This window comes from Lepidochelys kempii, chromosome 1 (genome assembly GCF_965140265.1).
Source record: "Lepidochelys kempii isolate rLepKem1 chromosome 1, rLepKem1.hap2, whole genome shotgun sequence".
Lineage (NCBI taxonomy): Eukaryota > Metazoa > Chordata > Testudines > Cheloniidae > Lepidochelys > Lepidochelys kempii.
The window spans coordinates 42,575,805-42,599,677 of NC_133256.1; the positions used below are offsets into that span (position 1 = coordinate 42,575,805).

General features: G+C 42.9%; 1 protein-coding gene across 7 annotated transcripts in view; it reads right to left on the reverse strand.

Moving 5' to 3' along the window:
* The window catches only part of ATP8A2 (ATPase phospholipid transporting 8A2), a 692,754-nt gene that overhangs the window by 154,062 nt on the left and 514,819 nt on the right, over window positions 1–23,873 (reverse strand). For 5 of the 7 annotated variants that reach the window (XM_073340296.1, XM_073340286.1, XM_073340306.1 and 2 more), the window contains 4 exons: window positions 16,697–16,819; window positions 15,453–15,531; window positions 9,419–9,480; window positions 9,022–9,078 (listed from right to left, as the gene is read on the reverse strand). In XM_073340296.1, coding sequence (XP_073196397.1) covers window positions 9,022–9,078; window positions 9,419–9,480; window positions 15,453–15,531; window positions 16,697–16,819 — 321 coding nt within the window. The remainder of the gene's footprint in view (window positions 1–9,021; window positions 9,079–9,418; window positions 9,481–15,452; window positions 15,532–16,696; window positions 16,820–23,873) is intronic. The other 2 variants (XM_073340333.1, XM_073340343.1) reach the window with 1 other exon arrangement.

Here is a 23,873-nt window from a genome sequence, read left to right on the forward strand (position 1 = left end):
AAAGGAGTACTTGTGGCACCTTAGAGACTAACCAATTTATTTGAGCATAAGCTTTCGTGAGCTACAGCTCACTTCATCGGATGCATACTGTGGAAACTGCAGAAGACATTATATACACAGAGACCATGAAACAATACCTCCTCCCACCCCACTCTTCTGCTGGTAACAGCTTATCTAAAGTGATCACTCTCCTTATAATGTGTATGATAATCAAGTTGGGCCATTTCCAGCACAAATCCAGGTTTTCTCACCCCCCCCCCCCCCCCACAAACTCACTCTCCTGCTGGTAATAGCTCATCCAAACTGACCACTCTCCTTACAATGTGTCTGATAATCAAGGTGGGCCAATTCCAGCATAAATCCAAGTTTAACCAGAACGTCGGGGGAGGGGGGTAGGAAAAAACAAGGGGAAATAGGCTACCTTGCATAATGACTTAGCCACTCCCAGTCTCTATTCAAGCCTAAATTAACAGTATCCAATTTGCAAATGAATTCCAATTCAGCAGTTTCTCGCTGGAGTTTGGATTTGAAGTTTTTTTGTTTTAAGATAGTGACCTTCATGTCTGTAATTGCATGACCAGAGAGATTGAAGTGTTCTCCGACTGGTTTATGAATGTTATAATTCTTGACATCTGATTTGTGTCCATTTATTCTTTTACGTAGAGACTGTCCAGTTTGACCAACGTACATGGCAGAGGGGCATTGCTGGCACATGATAGATATCACATTGGTGGATGTGCAGATGAACGAGCCTCTGATAGTGTGGCTGATGTTATTAGGCCCTGTGATGGTGTCCCCTGAATAGATATGTGGGCACAGTTGGCAACAGGCTTTGTTGCAAGGATAGGTTCCTGGGTTAGTGGTTCTGTTGTGTGGTATGCGGTTGTTGGTGAGTATTTGCTTCAGGTTGGGGGGCTGTCTGTAGGCAAGGACTGGCCTGTCTCCCAAGATTTGTGAGAGTGTTGGGTCATCCTTTAGGATAGGTTGTAGATCCTTAATAATGCGTTGGAGGGGTTTTAGTTGGGGGCTGAAGGTGACGGCTAGTGGCGTTCTGTTATTTTCTTTGTTAGGCCTGTCCTGTAGTAGGTGACTTCTGGGAACTCTTCTGGCTCTATCAATCTGTTTCTTCACTTCCGCAGGTGGGTATTGTAGTTGTAAGAATGCTTGATAGAGATCTTGTAGGTGTTTGTCTCTGTCTGAGGGATTGGAGCAAATGCGGTTGTATGGCAGAGCTTGGCTGTAGACGATGGATCGTGTGGTGTGGTCAGGGTGAAAGCTGGAGGCATGCAGGTAGGAATAGCGGTCAGTAGGTTTCTGGTATAGGGTGGTGGTTATGTGACCATTGTTTATTAGCACTGTAGTGTCCAGGAAGTGGATCTCTTGTGTGGACTGGACCAGGCTGAGGTTGGTGGTGGGATGGAAATTGTTGAAATCATGGTGGAATTCCTCAAGGGCTTCTTTTCCATGGGTCCAGATGATGAAGATGTCATCAATATAGCGCAAGTAGAGTAGGGGCATTAGGGGACGAGAGCTGAGGAAGCGTTGTTCTAAATCAGCCATAAAAATGTTGGCATACTGTGGGGCCATGCGGGTACCCATAGCAGTGCCGCTGATCTGAAGGTATACATTGTCCCCAAATGTGAAATAGTTATGGGTAAGGACAAAGTCACAAAGTTCAGCCACCAGGTTAGCCGTGACATTATCGGGGATAGTGTTCTTGACGGCTTGTAGTCCATCTTTGTGTGGAATGTTGGTGTAAAGGGCTTCTACATCCATAGTGGCCAGGATGATGTTATCAGGAAGATCACCGATGGATTGTAGTTTCCTCAGGAAGTCAGTGGTGTCTCGAAGGTAGCTAGGAGTGCTGGTAGCGTAGGGCCTGAGGAGGGAGTCTACATAGCCAGACAATCCTGCTGTCAGGGTGCCAATGACTGAGATGATGGGGCGCCCAGGATTTCCAGGTTTATGGATCTTAGGTAGTAGATAGAATATCCCAGGTCGGGGTTCCAGGGGTGTGTCTGTGCGGATTTGATCTTGTGCTTTTTCAGGAAGTTTCTTGAGCAAATGCTGTAGTTGCTTTTGGTAACTCTCAGTGGGATCAGAGGGTAATGGCTTGTAGAAAGTGGTGTTGGAGAGCTGCCGAGCAGCCTCTTGTTCATATTCCGACCTATTCATGATGACAACAGCACCTCTTTTGTCAGCCTTTTTGATTATGATGTCAGAGTTGTTTCTGAGGTTGTGGATGGCATTGTGTTCTGCACGGCTGAGGTTATGGGACAAGTGATGCTGCTTTTCCACAATTTCAGCCCGTGCACATCGGCGGAAGCACTCTATGTAGAAGTCCAGTCTGCTGTTTCGACCTTCAGGAGGAGTCCACCTAGAATCCTTCTTTTTGTAATGTTGGTAGGGAGGCCTCTGTGGATTAGTATGTTGTTCAGAGGTATTTTGGAAATATTCCTTGAGTCGGAGACATCGAAAATAGGATTCTAAGTCACCACAGAACTGTATCATGTTCGTGGGGGTGGAGGGGCAGAAGGAGAGGCCCCGAGATAGGACAGCTTCTTCTGCTGGGCTGAGAGTATAGTTGGATAGGTTAACAATATTGCTGGGTGGGTTGAGGGAACCATTGCTGTGGCCCTTTTAGCATGTAGTAGTTTAGAAAGTTTAGTGTCCTTTTTCTTTTGTAGAGAAGCAAAGTGTGCGTTGTAAATGGCTTGTCTAGTTTCAGTAAATTCCAGCCACGAGGAAGTTTGTGTGGAAGGTTGTTTTTTTATGAGAGTATCCAGTTCTGAGAGCTCATTCTTAATCTTTCCCTGTTTGCTGTAGAGGATGTTGATCAGGTGATTCCGCAGTTTCTTTGAGAGAGTATGGCACAAGCTGTCAGCATAGTCTGTGTGGTATGTAGATTGTAATGGATTTTTTACTTTCGGTCCTTTTGGTACGATGTCCATCTGTTTGCATTTGGAAAGAAAGATGATGTCTGTCTGTATCTGTACAAGTTTTTTCATGCAGTTGATAGATTTCCACTTCATACGGCTAAATGCAGTGACCTGTCATTTTATTTACTATTTTAAAAGTTTTTCTTACAGTTTTTAATGTTTATTTCATTTTAAATAAATGTAAATAATACAGGGGCAGCTTGTTTCTGTTGGAGCTGTGAGGAACCTGCCAACAGCTCACTATGGGCTCAATCTCACAAGATGTTAGTGTCATCATCTCCCACTGACTTTAGTTCTGATTGAGATAAGCACTTAAAACACATGCTTAGGTCCTTTCCTAAATAGGGATGGACTTAAGCACATACTTAAGTGCTCTCCTGAATCAGACACTTCCATAGTAGCTGAGGGCATTGAACACTTCCCAGCATTCGGCTCTTGTAGTGCTGCTGCAGGAATTCATATTTAAAGAAAAAATAGAATTATATGAGAAAAATACACTTCAAAAAGTCATATTTTCAGAGCAGATTACTGCTCCCTCTGAGCTGCAGCAATTTCAAGCAATAAGCCAGCAGACTCAGCACTGTTCAGATTGAAGCTTCTGCTACAAGTTGCTAGAGTCACTAAGATTAGCAGAGACAAAAATAAGCAGAGGAAGATCTATAAGGACTTTTTTTTTTGCTTTTTAATAGGTGTATTTATGTAGAATGAGGGTGAAAGAGCATCTTCCTCTCCCCTTGCTGCAACCACATTGCCCCTCTCTGCAAACACTAGATGCTTCTCTAATTCTACAACAGCTTTAAGCTCTCCAGCCTCACTTTCACCATGCTGTGATGCTGCCTCTACTTACATCTCTTCTCTCTCGTCCTCCCCATCTTTCTTCTTATGGCCATGTTAATCGCTTCTCCCAACACTTCATACGTGTCGTTTTCCAGCTTTCAGCCATATGCCTTCTTTCATGATCCCTTTGCTTGGAACAGCCTCCTACTTCCTGTATGCCATGTGCCCTCCCCCTCCTGCTTGCAATTCCTCCTTAAACACTTAATTTGGGTTGTCTCACATTGTTGATTTCACACTAAAATGAACTGGCTGATTAGTCTGATGTACATAGGTGTAAACCAGAAGTAACCGTTGAAGGTATAAAATCAATGTAAGTCAAAGGAAGTTATGCCCATAGTGTCTCCATTTTTCTCTTGCTGGTCTGTGTATCCTATCTGTTTATTTTCATTTGTAAGCTCTTCTGAGGTAGGAAGGTGAGTTACTATAAATGTTAGTTGTGAAGAGCCTGTGGCCATGCTCTATATATACTATGTACAACAATAAGTCATTCTGAACTGTGCCACTCTGAAGTTTTAGCTGTACATCATGGAATGACCACTGGTTAGACCATTCCCTCCACCCTGCTTACCGGATAAGTCAGAATAAGAACTGCTATGCATCTGTGTCAGTTCTATATTTAGAGCTTTCAGTTATACCTATCACATTCTCTCATGTGGCCAAGTGTATCTCTCACTCTTGAGAATAAACCTGCGTGTAACCAATCCACTTGATGATGGAGAAGAGGCTTTCAGTCATACATTTAATACTCTTCAAGTACTACGAATATTCTTCATGCATTGATTCCCTCACAGCTGAAACAATAAGTGTTACCAACACAAGGCCCCCAAGGAGAAGCAAATCACCACAGGGCCCAAGTCAGTGAGTGAGGAATTAGGAGGAAATTTTCTTTATATTATTTTTATATCAGAAAATCTCATGCGACTAATATATAAAAGAAAGGAGAAAAAAAACCTTGTCCTGTTGACAGGGAAGATTTTTTGCACATGCTGACATTTTATTCATAAAATTCTAGTATCAATTAACATAGGGATTTATTGACCAGTATAAGTGCCTTTTTGGCTAAATTCAGAAAGCAGGAGGGTCAGTAATTGGTGTCTTTTCAGTCACATGGGGATAATTATTCAGGGAAGAGGGATAAGAAACATCAAATTATTCTGAATGTTACAGGATTTGAAGAGGCCCCATATGTCTAGGAAGCAGATTTGGATGCATCCACTTAGAGTGTGTGTGGGGTTCATTTGTTTTTAATGAATGTTTTTACATTTTAAAATGGCACTGAACTACACATCATAAAAAAATCTATGAACAAACAGCGACAAAAATAGCACTTATGTTCTTTTATATTTTTCAGATGAGGGAATGAGGTACCACATTCAAAATAATAAAATCAAATAAAATGATCCACTTTTTCATCTTCAAAATGTAGACACATTAACTAACTAATCCTCACGACTCCTCTGTGAGGTATGTAAGTAAGTACTGTTACATTTTAAAGCTGGAAGGGCGGAGGCAGTGAGATTAAAGGACTTGGCAAAGTCCATTAAGGGAGTCAGTGGGGTCCTGATGGGATATGAACGCAAGAGCCCCTGGATCACATGCTTGTGCGCAGAACACAAGACCGCTTCACTCCATTTATACTAGTAATACCACTGGGTTAAACCTTTATTGTTACCATGCAAATAAGAATAAATGATTTGTGAGAAACTTCACAGACATAATAGCCCCTGTTCCAAAGTGTTTGGTATAGTTAACAGTTACAAAAAGAAAGTTATTTGCAGCTGAACCATATATAACCTGCAGAGTACTCTCTGGCCTACATTTTTAACTGATTAGTGATTTTGGATGCCTTGATTCTTATGTGCCCCACTTAAGACACCTCAAACTCCTATAAGATGTCTCAAATTGGGTGCCTAAAAATTGAAGCACCCCAAAATCACTGGTCATTTTGGAAAATGTAGGTGTTAATATTTCTGAAAAAATTCTGTTAAGGAGGCATCAAGAGATAAAATCATTGGATTTCTGGGATGCTATTACCCTAGATTCTGCCACCTATGGTATGCCTACCTATTGGACAGCAAGTAATAGCCAATCATTGCTGTGAATGACTCAGGAATCTGAGGTTCAGAGAATATGTACGGTTTTCAATTATCCCCACATCTAATCAATTCTGTGGTTCAGAAAATGCAACAATATTTGGAAATATAAAGAGAGCACTAGTATACAAAAAACTCCATGGACTTGAAAAATAAAGAATTGCTAAAAAAAAAAAAATGGGTCTGGCAATGAAGTCAGTGATCAAGCCTTAATTGCCTATTGGATACTTGACACCTTTTGTTTGGTACTGCATGTATTCCTTCCAAAGTGGCTATGTAGTGGATCAGGTAATGGAAAAGAGATTACAGGCCAAATTCACTGACTTTAATGGAGTTACTCCAATAATGGCCATACCCAATAAATTAAATTTAGAATCATAGAATATCATATCCAGCTTCTCGTCCACTGTCACCCCTAGGTCCTTCTCTGCAGAACTGCTGCCTAGCCATTAGGTTCCTAGTCTGTAGCGGTGCATTGGATTCTTCTGTCCTCAGTGAAGGACTCTGCACTTGTCCTTGTTGAAACTCATCAGATTTCTTTTGGCCCAATCCTCCAATTTGTCTAGGGCCCTCTGTATCCTATCCCTACCCTCCAGTGTATCTACCTCTCCTCCCAGTTTAGTGTAATCTGCAAACTTGCTGAGGGTGCAATCCACACCATCCTCCAGATCATTTATGAAGATATTGAACAAAACCGGCCCCAGGACTGACCCTTGGGGCACTCCACTCGATACCGGCTGCCAACTAGACATGGAGCCATTGATCACTGCCCATTGAGCCCGAGAATCTAGCCAGCTTTCTATCCACCTTATAATCCATTCATCCAGCCCATACTTCTTTAATTTGCTGGCAAGAATACTGTAGGAGACAGTGTCAAAAGCTTTGCTAAAGTCAAGGAACAACACGTCCACTGCTTTCCCTTCATCCACAGAGCCAGTTATCTCGTCATAGAAGGCAATTAGATTAGTCAGGCATGACTTGCCCTTGGTGAATCCATGTTGACTGTTCCTGATCACTTTCCTCTCCTCTAAGTGCTTCAGAATTGACTCTTTGAGGACCTGCTCCATGATTTTTCCAGGGACTGAGGTGAGGCTGACTGGCCTGTAGTTCCCAGGATCCTCCTCCTTCCCTTTTTTAAAGATGGGCACTACATTAGCCTTTTTCCAGTTATCCGGGACTTCCCCGGATCACCATGAGTTTTCAAAAATAATGGACAATGGCTCCGCAATCACATCCGCCAACTCCTTTAGCACTCTCGGATGCAACGCATCCGGCCCCATGGACTTGTGCACGTCCAGCTTTTCTAAATAGTCCTGAACCACTTCTTTCTCCACAGAGGGTTGGTCACCTCCTCCCCATGCTGTGCTGCCCAGTGCAGTAATCTGGGAGCTGACCTTGTTCGTTAAGACTGAGGTAAAAAAAGCATTGAGTACATAAGCTTTTTCCACATCCCCTGTCACTAGGTTGCCTCCCTCATTCAGTGAGGGGCCCACACTTTCCTTGACTTTCTTCTTGTTGCTAACATACCTGAAGAAACCCTTCTTGTTAGTCTTAACATCTCTTGCTAGCTGCAACTCCAGGTGTGATTTGGCCTTCCTTATTTCACTCCTACATGCCTGAGCAATATTTTTATACTCATCCCAGGTCATTTGTCCAATCTTCCACTTCTTGTAAGCTTCTTTTTTGTGTTTAAGATCCAAAAGGATTTCACTGTTAAGCCAAGCTGGTCGCCTGCCATATTTACTATTCTTTCTACACATCGGGATGGTTTGTCCCTGTAACCTCAACAAGGATTCTTTAAAATAAAGCCAGCTCTCCTAGACTCCTTTCCCCCTCATGTTATTCTCCCAGGGGATCTTGCCCATCAGTTCCCTGAGGGAGTCAAAGTCTGCTTTTCTGAAGTCCAGGGTCTGCATTCTGCTGCTTTCCTTTCTTCCTTGTGTCAGGTTCCTGAACTCGACCATCTCATGGTCACTGCCTCCCAGGCTCCCATCCACTTTTGCTTCCCCTACTAGTTCTTCCCGGTTTGTGAGCAGCAGGTCAAGAAGAGCTCTGCCCCTAGTTGGGTCCTCCAGCACTTGCACCAGGAAATTGTCCCCTACAGTTTCCAAAAACTTCCTGGATTGTCTGTGCACCGCTGTATTGCTCTCCCAGCAGATATCAGGGTGATTGAAGTCTCCCATGAGAACCAGGGCGTGCGATCTAGTAACTTCTGCGAGTTGCCTGTAGAAATACTCATCCACCTCATCCCCCTGGTCTGGTGATCTATAGTAGACTCCCACCACGACATCACCCTTGCTGCTCACACTTCTTTAGAGTGTTTACAGGAGCCAGGCTAATAAAAAATGTTTCTCTTTCCCCACTTTCCCCTCTTTCTTTTCAAAGTTTTGAAGCCATATCCTTGTCATTACATTACGCTTAGCGCCCTACCAAATTCACTGTCTATTTTGGTCAATTTCATGGTAGGATTTTAAAATAGTAAATATCATGATTTCAGCTATTTAAATCAGAAATTTCATAGTGTTGTAACTGTAGGGGTCCTGACCCAAGACGGAGTTATGGAGGGGTCACAAGGTTATTGTAGGGGGCAGGGGGTAGCGGTACTGCTACCTTACTTCTGTGCTGCTTCTGGAGGGGCGCTGCCTTCAGAGCTGGATGCCTAGCCAACAGTCACTGCTCTCTGGCTGCTGAGCTCTGGAGGGACCACAGATGTAAGGGTGGCAATACTGCGACCCCCCTAAAATAACCTTGTGACCCCCCCTGCAAATCCCCTTTGGGCAGGACCCCTAATTTGAGAAACGCTGGTCTCTCCTGTGAAATCTGTATAGTATAGGGTAAACACCTAAAAGACCAGATTTCATGGGGGGAGACCAGATTTCACGGTCTGTGATGCGTTTTTCACAGCCGTGAATTTGGTAATGTCATCTGCAGTTATCTCCTAATACAAACATACTCTATGAAGTGAAAAGCAAGGAAAACAGTGATGTAACTACAGATGAGAGATAATTGTAATCCAGATGAAAATACACCTATACTCTCTCCACTTCAAACCTGAATAAGAAAAATTGTAAATTTCTATATTAAAATATAACATACAATATGAAGAAAGATGTGGGCAAGAAAGATACCAAAAAAGATTGAGGACCACTTACTTTAGTCCATGCTGTAGTTTCTAAACCAGCTTTCAAACAAACAGTAACCACAACATACTGTGGAAAGAAAGAAATGGAGGAAATATATTATATTCAGCATGTATATCCCACGCCTAGCTGTTTAACTTTTCCCCTTCTAAAAGTAACAATACTTTTATTTATATGCTGCCCATCCCCAAAGGCCTCTGGACACCTAACAGAACTAAAAGCATAATTTTTACACAATATTGTTCAGTAAATTTCTGAAGGAGGGAATGAAAAGGAAAAGACAAAACTTTTATACACACACACGGTCTAATTCTGATCTCACTCGTACACCTACCGATGTATACCAGTGTGACTGAAAGCAACTCTACTATTCAGCAAAATTGCTAAGATATAAATGCTAAGAACTTACTGTATAAACGATGTTTCCCACAAATAAATAGTCTGGTCCTTGGCCATTTGTGAACAATGCATCTGAAAGAGAGATAACAAAGCTTATCATATTTGATATCAGTGTATCAACAGAATGGAATAAAGGGGATATTTTCAAAGGCAAAGATTTTCAATAACGTGCTTGAAAAAATCTCTCCCAAATTTGTCTTTGTAGAGCGCCTTTCATACCCTATGCTTCTCAAAGCACTTTAAAAAAAGCAGTATGTTAGAAATTGGTAATGCAGTGTTGTGTTTATATGCTCAGAAATAGCACAGTCACAACCTTAGTTGTTAAAAACGATTTTAGTGAGAGAATGAATGTTTGCCAGGCACTAACAAACAAACTGTCTAGAAGAGCTAATGCATTTTCTGTGTCACTCTGTGCTGCATATTGATACTGCTAATATTTTTTAAATTTTGATATTCCTTTGAAGTAAACAGTTTTTAAACACAAAGTGATTTGTAGCCAAATGAGGTTGGTTTAAAAAAAAAAAGGACAAGAGATTTGTAGTGGATACATGTGACGCCTAAAACATCTTAATGGGTGTTAGTGTATCAACCGACTGGCATTCAGTTTCAGACACACCCTTTCTCCTGGCAGAAAGAGTGCAGAAGGGTGAGTACAGGTTGATTTATCACCTGAAAGTGCCAAGCTTGGCAATACTTCAAGTGTCCATTTAGTCATTCTTAGCGCTTGCCAACTTTAAATAGAAGCCTATGAAAGAACACATGACAGCCACATGAATGCCAAATGGGCTCATAATTACTGAAACCTTCAAGCATTACCCAAGCATGAGCACCATTTATGTTTTCATAAGTTTCAAGATGTCTGCTAGAGAAGTATACAAGTCTGGAGTTGGAACAGACCTATGATAAAACCTTGGGCCTGATTCTATAAACACTTATAGTATTGGCATAGTGCTTATGACCTTGAGTGGTTTCACTTTTTGAATTTATGAGCAGGACTGGACTTCATATTAGCAAACTGGGATCATTTACTGATATGACTTTAGTCTTACATTGATCATGGATCTTCATTCAAGCAGAAGCAGCAGCTCTTTTCAGCTTCCCAACAGCGTTCTGCTGATGCAGCTCTGTCCTTATCAATACTCTCAATTTTCAAACATTAACCCTTTCTTGCATAGGAGCTGTTAATCATGCCTACTTTAGTTATTCCAAATTGTAGTTAGGTGGAGAAAAGTCCATTAAAGGCCTGTTTTCACTTGTGAACTAAACAGCATTTGAACTTAGATCTTCGTAGGTAAAAAGACATTTGCAATCACCTATTGTCCAATCAGTGTAGTTACACTGACCACGCAGTTTAGATTTGCTGCTCAGTCATTACATGGAAGTGGTACTGGACACTGCTGCAAAATTGTACGTCAATGCCTCAAAGTGGCACAGCTGCCTTGTCTGACAGCGAGGATAGTGGAGTGTATTCTTCAATATGTTCAACCATGCTATTAAGGTGTCCGACTACCAGCCTAGGGGGAGGACAGTGTCCTCCTTCTTGAGGTGGTGTGCTAGCTAAGTTGAGGAAGTAAACATGCCACTGACAGCATAGCCAGTGGGTGGATGAAAAAATGGCTAAAACAACATGAATAAATGGACCCCAACTCCTCGTGTGCACCTCGATCCATTCTACGATGGTGGGGGGGAATTCAGTTGACGAGAGTCTGTTAAGAATCTCAGGGGCCAGAAAAAGGACTGCCCTCTCAGTGTGCACCTATAACTGCAGGACACTGATGAGAAGCAATTCGATCAACCATCTAATGGAGGAGAAGGCAAGGACAGCCTGCAGCATCCTTGGTCTCTGCGAAATGCGACAAAGAAAGGAGATGAAAGTGAAGTGGAGAGACAAAAGTACCATCATGCTGGGAAAAGGAGAAGGCGCGAGAACCATTGGAGGAACAGGCTTCATCACCAACAAGGAATGGTCTTCAAAAATAATCTCCTGCAAGTTCAAGCCATCGTGCACTGGAGTGCTACACCTACAACTGAACAAGAACAGCACCCTCAAGGTTATTCAGATTTGTGCTCCCACAAGCACAAGCAAAGATGACGATGTGGAAGAATTCTATCAGGAGCTGGAGGAAACCCTCGCTCAAAAATCCACATATATGAATGTGAAGGGAGATTTCAGTGCCAAAGTTGGAAGAGGGAAAGAAGGTGAAAAGTTCATTGGAAGGTATGGCACTGGTGAACAGAATTCATGAGAGCAACTGGCAACTCTGGTGGAGACAAAAGAAATGTTCATTGTTAACACCTGGTTTATGAAGAAGGCCAAGAGGAGGTGAACATGGATTGCGCCCAATGTGAAGAAGAAGACTGACTATATTCTGATCAATAAGCAGCGCATTGTACAAGACATCTCAGTAGTATCATCATTTATCACTGGTAGTGACAATCACTTGCTCAGAGCACAGCTCAACTTCAACGAAAAGGTGGAGAAGAAAGCACTACAGATGGCAAATCAGAGACAGTGGCCAAAAATATTTGACAAGGCAATCTTTAAAACGAACATTTCCAAGGAAGACTGGAGTTTTATAGATAACTGCAATGAGGCTTACAAAAACTTCACTGATAAGTTGAGGCAATGCGTGAAATTAGCCGAGAAAGACTGAAAAGAGCGAAGGGAAGAATCTCAGAGGAAATGCGGAACTTGCTAGGGAAGCGGAGGAATATGAAGCGAAATGATGGTGATGGAAGATTTTATTGTGAAAAGACATGGCTACACATGGAGAAGGAAGGCCAGGATACGAGAAGAATGGAAGATGTGTTGTGACTGGTGCAATCTATACAAGGGCTGAAGAACCGATCGAGCAAGGTGATCAAGGTGAAGGTACTGGACAAATGACGGGGGTCAGAACTGTAACTTACTTTTCCCCCTCTGAATCCTTTAGCCTAGGCCTTGCCAATTTGGCATCCCTGGCTACTGAGAGAGATAAAAGTTATTTATTGAAAGTGTTGTGTGATTTAAAACTGCTTCCTAGCCAGTACGGATAGGAGCTTGTTTGGTTTCTTGTCATAGGACTCTGTAATCACCTTATCTTTTCTTACTGAAGACAGTGGTCCTGATCTCCATTGGCTTTTGCCTTGTGTAGTCCTCGACACCAGTGTAAACTGGGTGTAAAATGTTACCAAATCAGAATGGGAGGACTAACTACACTTTGTTCTACCTTTGCACTGGGGTTAAGGAAAACAAAGCTGAAGAGCAATGAAGAATCAGGCCTATTATCTCCAGAGCATCTTACCGATGCCAAGAGAGGCTTACTTTAGTGTCTGCTGTTTAGGTTTATAGTGGAATTTGTCTTTGTGTGGCCATATTGGTCGTCACAGATCGAATGTAATCTGGCCTAGTTACTCTGATTACATTTATCGTACAGTGTCACGGGAAACACTTAAATTCAGATTATCTATGTAATTTTCAATGTAATTACTAGATTTTTAAAAAAATATTCTAACATTATACTGCATTTCATGACCTCACTCTTTGGGAACCCAGTGGCCCTGCAAAGAAAGAACTTTCTGTTAATAAGAAAGAATCTGAAGATATGCAGAAAACATCTATCTTTAGGGCTATACAAGTGCCCATTCACTGAACATACGCAGTCTTTATCCTAAGGAACTCAAGTGGGTAAAGAACATCCCAGTGTGAATGAAACATTGTCTGAAGCTTTAAAAACACTTTTTACTCCAACATAAAGAAAGTTGAAAACTTTATATTCACCTCTCCTTGGAGAATAAAAGGAACTGTCTACACTCACAGTTAGCACAACTTTTCAGAAATGAAATTAATATTGGAGAAGGAGCATCCTAATCTATTTCATTTGTTGACACCTAAAAGGGCACTTTAAGATAATAGTTAGGGACAGATCAAGAAGTGAAGGAAAAAATATAAACAAACAAAAGTTTCTTAATTGTAACCTCTGGACAGATCAACCTAAAACAGAATTTAGAGAGGAGCTGTTTAATTTAACCCAATAATAACACTGGTTGTAATGCATGATAAGATATGAGTAGTCCTATTTCTTGAGTCAGGTAGATAGACTGTAAGGGTTTGTCCTGTCCATGTATACTCCTGAGGGCATTCTGTGCCCAAAAATTAAAAATGTTGTGCACAATATTGCAAAATTCTCCAAAATGTATTGGTCATATATATGTGGAGGCTCCAGCATGGCATTGGGGAGCACAGGCCACTGGCTGCACAGAGGTGGGAGATCACTGTGCAGCTCCCCCCGGGACACAGACTCTGCAGTAAGATTGCACCCAACCCTAACAGTGCAAGGACCGGGCCTGCCCAAAAACACCCCAGGGGCCCTGCCCTCAGTGCCTGGTGCAGCAGTGTGGGCAGGCAGGCTCAGCAAGGCAGGATCCAAGTGTGGAGGGGCTTAGCGTGGGGGGATCCAGGTGTGAGTTGAGAGGGCACTGTGTGAGGCAATCTGGGTGCAGGCAGCTCAGTAGGGGATCTGTGGGGGGTGGATCTGGATGCACAGAGGCTTGTTGCGGGGTTCTGGGTGCAATGGTAATGGGACTCTGAAGGGGGGCCCAGTGAAGGTAGTTGGGGCTCAGTGAGGGTGGGATCTGGGTGTGGGAGGGAGAGAGCTCAGCAGGGGAGTCTGGGTGTGGTATGCTCAGTGGGGGGGTTCCAGTTGCTGGGGGAGTGGAGTTCAGTGGGGTGGGGATCCATGTGCAGCTGGTTGGGGCTCAGTAGGGTGGCAATCTGGGTGTGGTTGGATTGTCGGGGTGGTCCAGGTGCAAGGTGAGTGGGGCTCGTCGGGGGAGTTCTGAGTGCGGGGTGGGGGATAAGGCTCGGTGGGAGGGTCTGGGTATAAGGGGGTCTGGATGCATGTGGTTTGGGTGGATGGGGGAACAACTCACTGTACAGTAATCCCTCCCCCTGCAGCTGAGAAGCTGATGGGTGCAGGAAGGATGGGGAGGGTGGGAGTTTGCAGAGCTTTCTACAGTGGGGGGAGAAATCTGGGGGTGGGTCTGACATGGCCCTGGATGCTGTGCAGGGGAAGAAGAAGTCCCATCCTCTATTAGCTGAGCCCAGCACAGGGTACGAGCCACCAACCAGGTCTTCTCCAGTCCTGCCCCCTGCCCCACAGTGGTTTACCTCTTTGCTGGCTGCCCTGGGCACAGGAAACATACTGCAGGGGAGGGTCGTCTGACCACTCTTGTGGCTTCTTTTTGCTTCCCCATCAGAAAGTCATTTTTCTGCAGAGAAGAAAAGAAATCTGCAGGGGACATAAATTCTGCACATGCGCAGTGGTGCAGAATTCCCCCAGGAGTAACGCTATGTACAAACTGGCTGGGTACATGGTGGGATTTCTTGTCTTTCTGTAAAGTACCAGGCAGTTGCCATTGGCAGCTGCAGGATACCAGACTTGAGGATGTCACTGTCTCATTTGATAAGGCAAATTCTGTTTTCCTAATTTTTCTAACTCTGAACCTGATCCAGCTTCCACTTAAGTGAACAGAAGCACTTCCAATTTACTTCAATGGGATTTGGTTGGGACACTCTGGAAATTACCCTGCATTTTGTAGGCAATTTGGAAAGAGTCTATTGTAGAATTTAAAAGGCCCAACAAATATAAAGCAAAAGGTTTCCCTATTGTAAGGATACAAAACTCACTATACGAACACTGTACAAGTATGTGACATGAGGAATGAAAATATTTGAAAAGGAAAGAAAACTCAAGATTTTGTGTGTGTGCCTGAACCCAAGTTTTACTTCAGAACGTTCAGAAGACATAAGTGTGTGACTGAAAGAGGCTTACTAAAAATTAGGTATGGAAGTCACTATATGGAAGATATCCATGTCAAATGCAAGAATAGTGGCTTCCAAAGGTCAGCGCTGATAAATGGTCAAGGCTAGAAGCTATAACCGCTCCAACTGTCTATCATCATTAGTTTTCTTAGAACCAATTGTGACCTCCAGCTCTGCAAACACATTGGCACTGGGAAGACTGAATGCTACTTGCTGACATTTGAAATAATGAAGCAGTTACCATGTTCCAGCACTTTCAGTGGAAACCAGAAAAGAATGATGGAGTGGATCAAGGCGTTGATGCAGTGACCCCAGAAAACCTGAGGGAAAACAAACCAAGAAAGTCAGGAGTCCGCCAAAAATCTTGATCTCTCTCTAACTCCCAACAAATGCTTCATTGTGAAGTTTACTGGCAGACTGTAATATTTCTCCTAAGCTGCAATACTTGAAATTTTCTGAAATATATTTCCTCATCCACTTTTTACGTAATTTCTGTGCTACCACCAGACAACTCTGCTTCAATTGAAGGATTTTTTAAATACAGTAGGTCAGATTATATTAGGGCAAACATAGTACCCCCCAAAATCTTCATCAGAATATGAGCAGGTGGATTCACCTTTGCTTAATTGCTCAAATTATCATGATGATAGACAGGACTATTAATACAATGAAACAGTTACTTTGTGTTTTTAATGAAGAAAAGTACTTTTTGTACCCCACAATGTCCCATTTAAAAGTCTTATGTTTCTCATATGTCAGAGGTTTGATATTCAGCAATTTTATTCTTTGAAATCTTGAATCCCTCTGACAAAACAAACCTAGGACCTTGCTTTGTTTCAAGAGTATATTTAATTACTCATTAAAAAAAACCCAAAACCTCAAATGGTGAAATTTCTTAGCACAAAGAGGTCAGTAAATCAGTGAAACAGAAAGTGTAGGATATTCTCCAAAATATTAAAAGAAAATACAAGAGTAACTTTATCTGCATAATTCTCAAACCTCAGCAATGACAGGAAGAATAAAATCATCCTAACTTAAGAAAAACTTTAAAAAGATACTGAGCAAGGCTGGTAGGTAGGATTATGGCACCATTTCAATATGAAACTCAAAAAACAGGCACAGCTCATCCAGCTTCTCTGAAAGATGCAGACAGGCCATATATTGCGAGGTAGAATAAGCTATGAGTTGCAAAATTCATATTCAGATATGGGCCCTAATCTGAACTTCCCCAAAATGTGGATGGACTTCAGGACTACTATTCTAGTTCAGGCCTCTCTTCTAGTCAGTACTCAGAAACAGCAAATTACTTTCAAAAGAACACAACATTCTAGGAAGCAAGGACAACCCTGATTTCAAGGGAGTTATGCTGGCATAAACCTGAAGTAAAACTGAATGAGGCCTTTAAGATTGAAAAAAAACAGGACTTGAAAATATGCTAGCGTTTTTCTTTTAATTTTTTTTAAAAAATAAAAGATTTCCCATTACCCTTGTGTTGAACCCATCCGCATTTTGAGTAATTTTGTAGAGCTGGGGAAATCTAAGCATGCTGTCTTGAGTACATGATCGTTCAAAGATTCCCAGAGTGAAGGGTGGCAATGCTGTGAAAATCTACAAAGAAAACAAACACTAATTAAAAAAACACCTATTAACTTTATAAGTAGGTCCAAGATAACGTTTGAGATCTAGGGTGAAATCCTGGTGCCACTGAAGTCAATGGCAAAACTCCCACCGAGTTCAGTCGGAACTGAACCTCATCCTCAGGGTGTAATTTGACATAATTTTCAGTCAAACCAAAACCTGAAATACAATGATTCAAAACTCTTATTATTGATTGTATTTAACCTAAGCACAAAAAGAAGTCAGAAAAGATAATTCTTACTCTTGCTGTTAACTAATAAGCTGAAGAGAAACAAGCTGAGCATCACTATTTCATGTCATATTATTAGCCAACTAGTCTAGTTACATTAAAATGTATCTAAAGCCTGAAAAAGAAAGCCCGGCATGTACATTATGGAAAAGTTTCAGAGTAACAGCCGTGTTAGTCTGTATTCTCAAAAAGAAAAGGAGTACTTGTGGCACCTTAGAGACTAACCAATTTATTTGAGCATGAGCTTTCGTGAGCTACAGCTCACTTCATCGGATGCATGCCGTGGAAACTGCAGCAGACTTTATTTATACACAGAGAATATGAAAAAATACCTCCTCCCACCCCATTGTCCAGCTGGTAATAGCTTATCTAAAGTGATCATCAGGTGGGCCATTTCCAGCACAAATCCAGGTTTTCTCACCCTCCACCCCCCCACACAAATTCACTCTCCTGCTGGTGATAGCCCATCCAAAGTGACAACTCTTTACACAATGTGCATGATAATCAAGTTGGGCCATTTCCTGCACAAATCCAGGTTCTCTCACCCCCCTCCCAAAAACCACACACACAAACTCACTATCCTGCTGGTAATAGCTCATCCAAAGTGACCATTCTCCCTACAATGTGCATAATTAAGGTGGGCCATTTCCAGCACAAATCCAGGTTTTCTCACATCCCCCCACGCCCATACACACACAAACTCACTCTCCTGCTGGTAATAGCTCATCCAAACTGACCACTCTCCAAGTTTAAATCCAAGTTAAACCAGAACATCTGGGGGGGGGGTAGGAAAAAACAAGAGGAAATAGGCTACCTTGCATAATGACTTAGCCACTCCCAGTCTCTATTTAAGCCTAAATTAATAGTATCCAATTTGCAAATGAATTCCAATTCAGCAGTTTCTCGCTGGAGTCTGGATTTGAAGTTTTTTTGTTTTAAGATAGCGACCTTCATGTCTGTGATTGCGTGACCAGAGAGATTGAAGTGTTCTCCGACTGGTTTATGAATGTTGTAATTCTTGACATCTGATTTGTGTCCATTTATTCTTTTACGTAGAGATGGCCCACCTGATGATCACTTTAGATAAGCTATTACCAGCAGGACAGTGGGGTGGGAGGAGGTATTTTTTCATATTCTCTGTGTATAAATAAAGTCTGCTGCAGTTTCCACGGCATGCATCCGATGAAGTGAGCTGTAGCTCACGAAAGCTCATGCTCAAATAAATTGGTTAGTCTCTAAGGTGCCACAAGTACTCCTTTTCATTATGGAAAAGATTTGAGGTAAGTTGGTTCAAACATAGCTGCAACTGGACCTGTAATAAAGTATTTCATTTGTTTTATGAAAGCAAAGATTATGAAGACATTAGTGCAAGTAAATGTGGAAATCAGACAAAAACTTCTAAAAAATAAAGAACATTCTGGATTCTGTTATTTCTGGCCTTCTGTGGTGTCTAAGCGAGGCATGAACCTTGATAGGAGTATGCCAACTCAGACTGAATCCAGACAAAAAAGAAGTGATATTGGTAGGTCAGAGGAACATCTAGAGAAAGAAACACAGAGACCAGCATTTTGTTTCTATTTCTTTTCTGCTTTTTCCCCCATGAGTTTTTGGAGGAAAGATCTACTTATGAGATATTTGGAGTTCAGAACTTTGTCTAATAATTACTGTTCCACATGTATATACTTTTTTATAGCAGCTATAGAAAACGTTTACACTAAATGAAATAAATACAGACATATTATTTGTATTGCATTAAACACCCAAGGGCCCCAGTCAGGATCAGGATCCTGTTTGTGCTACGGAGGGCACAAACCCATAGGATCCACCACAGACATTTGTGTGTGATCTGGGGAAAGTCACTTAGGGTATGTCTACAGTGCAATTAAACATCTGTGGCTGGTCCATGCCAGCTGACTTGGGCTAATGGGGCTCAGGCTACGGGGCAGTTTAATTGCACTGTAGACATTTTGGCTTGGGCTGGAGCCTGGGCTCTGAGATCCCAGGAGGTGGGAGGGTATCAGAGCCCAGGCTCCAGCCCAAACCACAATATCTACACCACAATTAAACTCTATGATTCTATGATCTAAAACTGTGCATAGGCACTCAGTGGGGCTTTCAAAAATGCCTAGGTACTTAACTCCCCCTGGGAGTTAGGCACCTACTGGGATTTTTAATTCCCAAATTCCCGATAATGGGAGTTAGGTATCTAGGAGATTTTGAAACTCCACCACTGCATCTATCTGCATCTTTAGGCTCCTAAATACCTTTCCAAATCTGGCCCTTCAGATTTCTGCGCCTCAGTTCTCCAACTCAAAAACAGGACAATTGTATGAGATGATGACTCATCCCTGAACAAGAGCCTGATTAGGCCACATTAGAATGGCCACACTGAGACAGACCAATGGTCCATCTAGCCCAGGATCCTGTCTTCCAACAGAGGCCAGTGCAAAGTGCTTCAGAGGGCGTGAGCAGAACAAGGTAATTTAACATGTGTTGTCCAGTCCCAGTTTCTGGCAGTCAGAGATTTGAGTCCCTGACCCTCTTGACTAATAGTTACTAATGAACCTATCTTCCATCTAATTCTTTTCTGAGCCCAGTTATACTCTTGGCCTTCACAATGCCCCCTGGCAACAACTTCCACCAGCTGAATGTGCGTTGTGTGAAGAAGTACTTCCTTATGTTTGTTTTAAACCTGCTGCCTACTAATTTCATTGGGTGACCCCTGGTTCTTGTGTTATGTGGAGGGATAAATAATTCTTTACTCACTTTCTCCATACCATTCATGATTTTATAGGCTTCCATCATCTCCCCCAAGTCATTCCTTCAGCCAATCCACAAGCCAGGGGCTGGTCTGGTGATTCTCACGGCAGATATATAAGCCTCATGGGAGAAACAGCAGCTCAGTCTACCCAACATCACTTCATGGCTTGGAACTGTCCCCGCCTGAAAGTGAGGACTGACTCCACATGCCTTAGCCTACTCCAGCCCTGCCCTTGCTCCAAGCGCTACTTTTGCTTTGTTCTTAATCTGCTCTTGACTCCTGAGTCTGGCTCTGACCTATGGCTCCAATTCCTGGCCCAGCTGACACTGCACCAACCACTAGGCCAGACTGCCTCTGCTCCAGCCACTAGGCCTGACCCTCCACATCTCAGTTTCTGAGTTTGGGCAGACTGTGCTATCAGGAACCAGTGGCCAAGATGGTTCTTCTATGCCTGCAAGTGTCCCTTTACAGTCAAAATGAAATCTCCAGGTACTGCTGCCATTGAGATGGCAGAGCTAGTTCAAACCACCAGAACCAAGTGGCCCAGCTATAATGGGAAAATGCCTTCCTACACTCACATGTCCCTGCAGTCCTGGGCCCCTCTGCACCATTACCCACAATAGCCCAAGACCTAGGTCTGAAGATCCTACTAGCAGAGAGATCTGAATTCTGCTGGAACTTTCAGGAGTTTCTCCTGAACAATGTCACCTATTGTTCCTGTTGCATCCAGTGATGTACCTGAATGACGAAACCAAATGACCAACTGTGCTGGTGAGGAGGATGAAAGTCTTGGGGAAGGAGAACATCAAGCTGGAGCAGAGGAAAGAAATTCCATAATTGGAACCCTCCTTCCAGATGATGTCACAGTATCCTATCACACTGAGGATACCTCTCTGGGGGAGTGGACCTCTGTTGTTAGTAAGAGACAGGTAATAGTAATGGGGAATTCGATTATTAGACATGAAGATAGTTGCTTTCTGATGACTGGAAGATCTGCATGGTGAATTGCCTGCCGGGTGTGAAGGTTGAAGACCTCTCAAGACACCAAGATAGACTTATATGCAGTGCTGGGGAGGAACCAGTGATCATGGTATATGTAGGTTCCAGTAACATAGGGAAAGGTAGGATAGGAGTCCTGGAGGTCATATGTAGGCTGCTAGGTAAGAAACTCAAGTCCAGGATGGACTCCACCTAAACCAAAATGGAACCAGATTGCTGATGTGTAAAATTAAAAAGATCATAGAGGAATTTTTCAACTAAGGACTGAGATAAAGCTGACAGGTGCAGAGGAACATACAGTTCAGACAGCTACATCCCTTAGGGGACGATTTATTAAAGGGGATACTCTATATCTTGGTAAAGAAGAGATGACAGAGGTTGATAAAGTACAGGTAGGAACTGAAGAGAAACAGTCAAACAAAAAAGAGTCCCATTCAATTACATCATACAAAGGCAGACAACTAAATACTGACGAATTTCATAAGTGCTTGTCGACAAACACAAGAAGTCTAAATAGTAAGATGGGTGAACTTGAGTGCCTGGTATTAAGAGGATAATATCATTTTAGAGGTTCAAACTATACATATGCACACACACATATTTGACCAAAAAAAGTAAGATGACTAAAAAAATGCCACCTTGACTAAGCAGAATAAAAGAGGTGGTTAGAAACAAAAAGACATCTTTTGAAGTTAAATCCTAGTGAGGAAAATAGAAAGGAACTAACTCTGGCGAGTCAAGTGTAAAAGTACAATTAGGTAGGCCAAAAAAGAATTTGAAAAGCAACTGGCAAAAGACACTAAAACTAACAGTAACATTTTTTTAATTACATCAGAAGCAGGAAGCCTGCCAAACATTCAGTGTGGCCACTGGGTGACCGAGGTGCTAAAGGAGCACTCAGGGAACACAAGGCTATTATGGAGAGGCTAAATTCATTCTCCCCTGTCTGATAGAATCATAGAATATCAGGGTTGGAAGGGACATCAGGAGGTCATCTAGTCCAACCCCCTGCTCAAAGCAGGACTGATCCCCAGTTAAATCATCCCAGCCAGGGCTTTGTCAAGCCTGACCTTAAAAACTTCGAAGGAAGGAGATTCCACCACCTCCCTAGGTAATGCATTCCAGTGTTTCATCACCCTCCTAGTGAAAAAGTTTTTCCTGATATCCAACCTAAATCTCCCCCACTGCAACTTGAGACCATTACTCCTTGTCCTGTCATCCGCTACCACTGAGAACAGTCTAAATCCATCCTCTTTGGAACCACATTTCAGGTAGTTGAAGCAGCTATCAAATCCCCCCTCATTGTTCTCTTCTGCAGACTAAACAATCCCAGTTCCCTCAGCCTCTCCTCATAAGTCATGTGTTCCAGGCCCCTAATCATTTTTGTTGCCCTCCGCTGGACTCTCCAATTTTTCCACATCCTTCTTGTAGTGTGGGGCCCAAAACTGGACACAGTATTCCAGATGAGGCCTCACCAATGTCGAATAGAGGGAAAGGATCACATCCCTCGATCTGCTGGCAATGCCCCTACCTTTACATCCCAAAATGCCATTGGCCTTCTTGGCAACAAGGGCACACTGTTGACTCATATCTAGCTTCTCGTCCACTGCAACCCCTAGGTCCTTTTCTGCAGAACCGCTGCCTAGCCATTCAGTCCCTAGTCTGTAGTGGTGCATTGGATTCTTCCGTCCTAAGTGCAGGACTCTGTACTTGTCCTTGTTGAAGCTCAGATTTCTTTTGGCCCAATCCTCCAATTTGTCTAGGTCCCTCTGTATCCTATCCCTACCCTCCAGCGGATCTACCACTCCTCCCAGTTTAGTGTCATCTGCAAACTTGCTGAGGGTGCAATCCACACCATCCTCCAGATCATTTATGAAGATATTGAACAAAACGGGCCTCAGGACCGACCCTTGGGACACTCTGCTTGATACCGGCTGCCAACTAGAAATGGAGCCATTGATCACTACCCGTTGAGCCTGACAATCTAGCCAACTTTCTACCCACCTTATAGTGCATTCATCCAGCTCATACTTCTTTAACTTGCTGGCAAGAATACGTCCACTGCTTTCCCTTCATCCACAGAACCAATTATCTCGTCATAGAAGGCAATTAGATTAGTCAGGCATGACTTGCCTTTGGTGAATCCATGCTGACTGTTCCTGATCACTTTCCTCTCCTCTAAGTGTTTCAGAATTGACTCCTTGAGGACCTGCTCCATGATTTTTCCAGGGACTGAGGTGAGGCTGACTGGCCTGTAGTTCCCAGGATCCTCCTTCTTCCCTTTTTTAAAGATGGGCACTACATTAGCCTTTTTCCAGTCGTCCGGGACTTCCCCGGATCGCCATGAGTTTTCAAAGATAATGGACAATGGCTCCGCATCACATCCGCCAACTCCTTTAGCACTCTCGGATGCAACGCATCCGGCCCCATGGACTTGTGCACGTCCACCTTTTCTAAATAGTCCTGAACCACTTCTTTCTCCACAGAGGGCTGGTCACCTCCTCCCCATGCTGTGCTGCCCAGTGCAGTAATCTGGGAGCTGACCTTGTTCGTGAAGACGGAGGCAAAGAAAGTATTGAGTACATTAGCTTTTTCCACATCCTCTGTCACTAGGTTGCCTCCCTCATTCAGTGAGGGGCCCACACTTTTCTTGACTTTCTTCTCGTTGCCAACATACCCTTCTTGTTACTCTTAACATCTCTTGCTCGCTGCAACTCCAGATGTGATTTGGCCTTCTGATTTCACTCCTACATGCCCGAGCAATATTTTTATACTCATCCCGGGTCATTTGTCCAATCTTCCACTTCTTGTAAGCGTCTTTTTTGTGTTTAAGATCGGCAAGGATTTCACTGTTAAGCCAAGCTGGTCATCTGCCATATTTACTATTCTTTCTACACATCGGGATGGTTTGTCCCTGTAACCTCAACAAGGATTCTTTAAAATAAAGCCAGCTCTCGTGGACTCCTTTCCCCCTCATGTTATTCTCCCAGGGGATCTTGCCCATCAGTTCCCTGAGGGAGTCAAAGTCTGCTTTT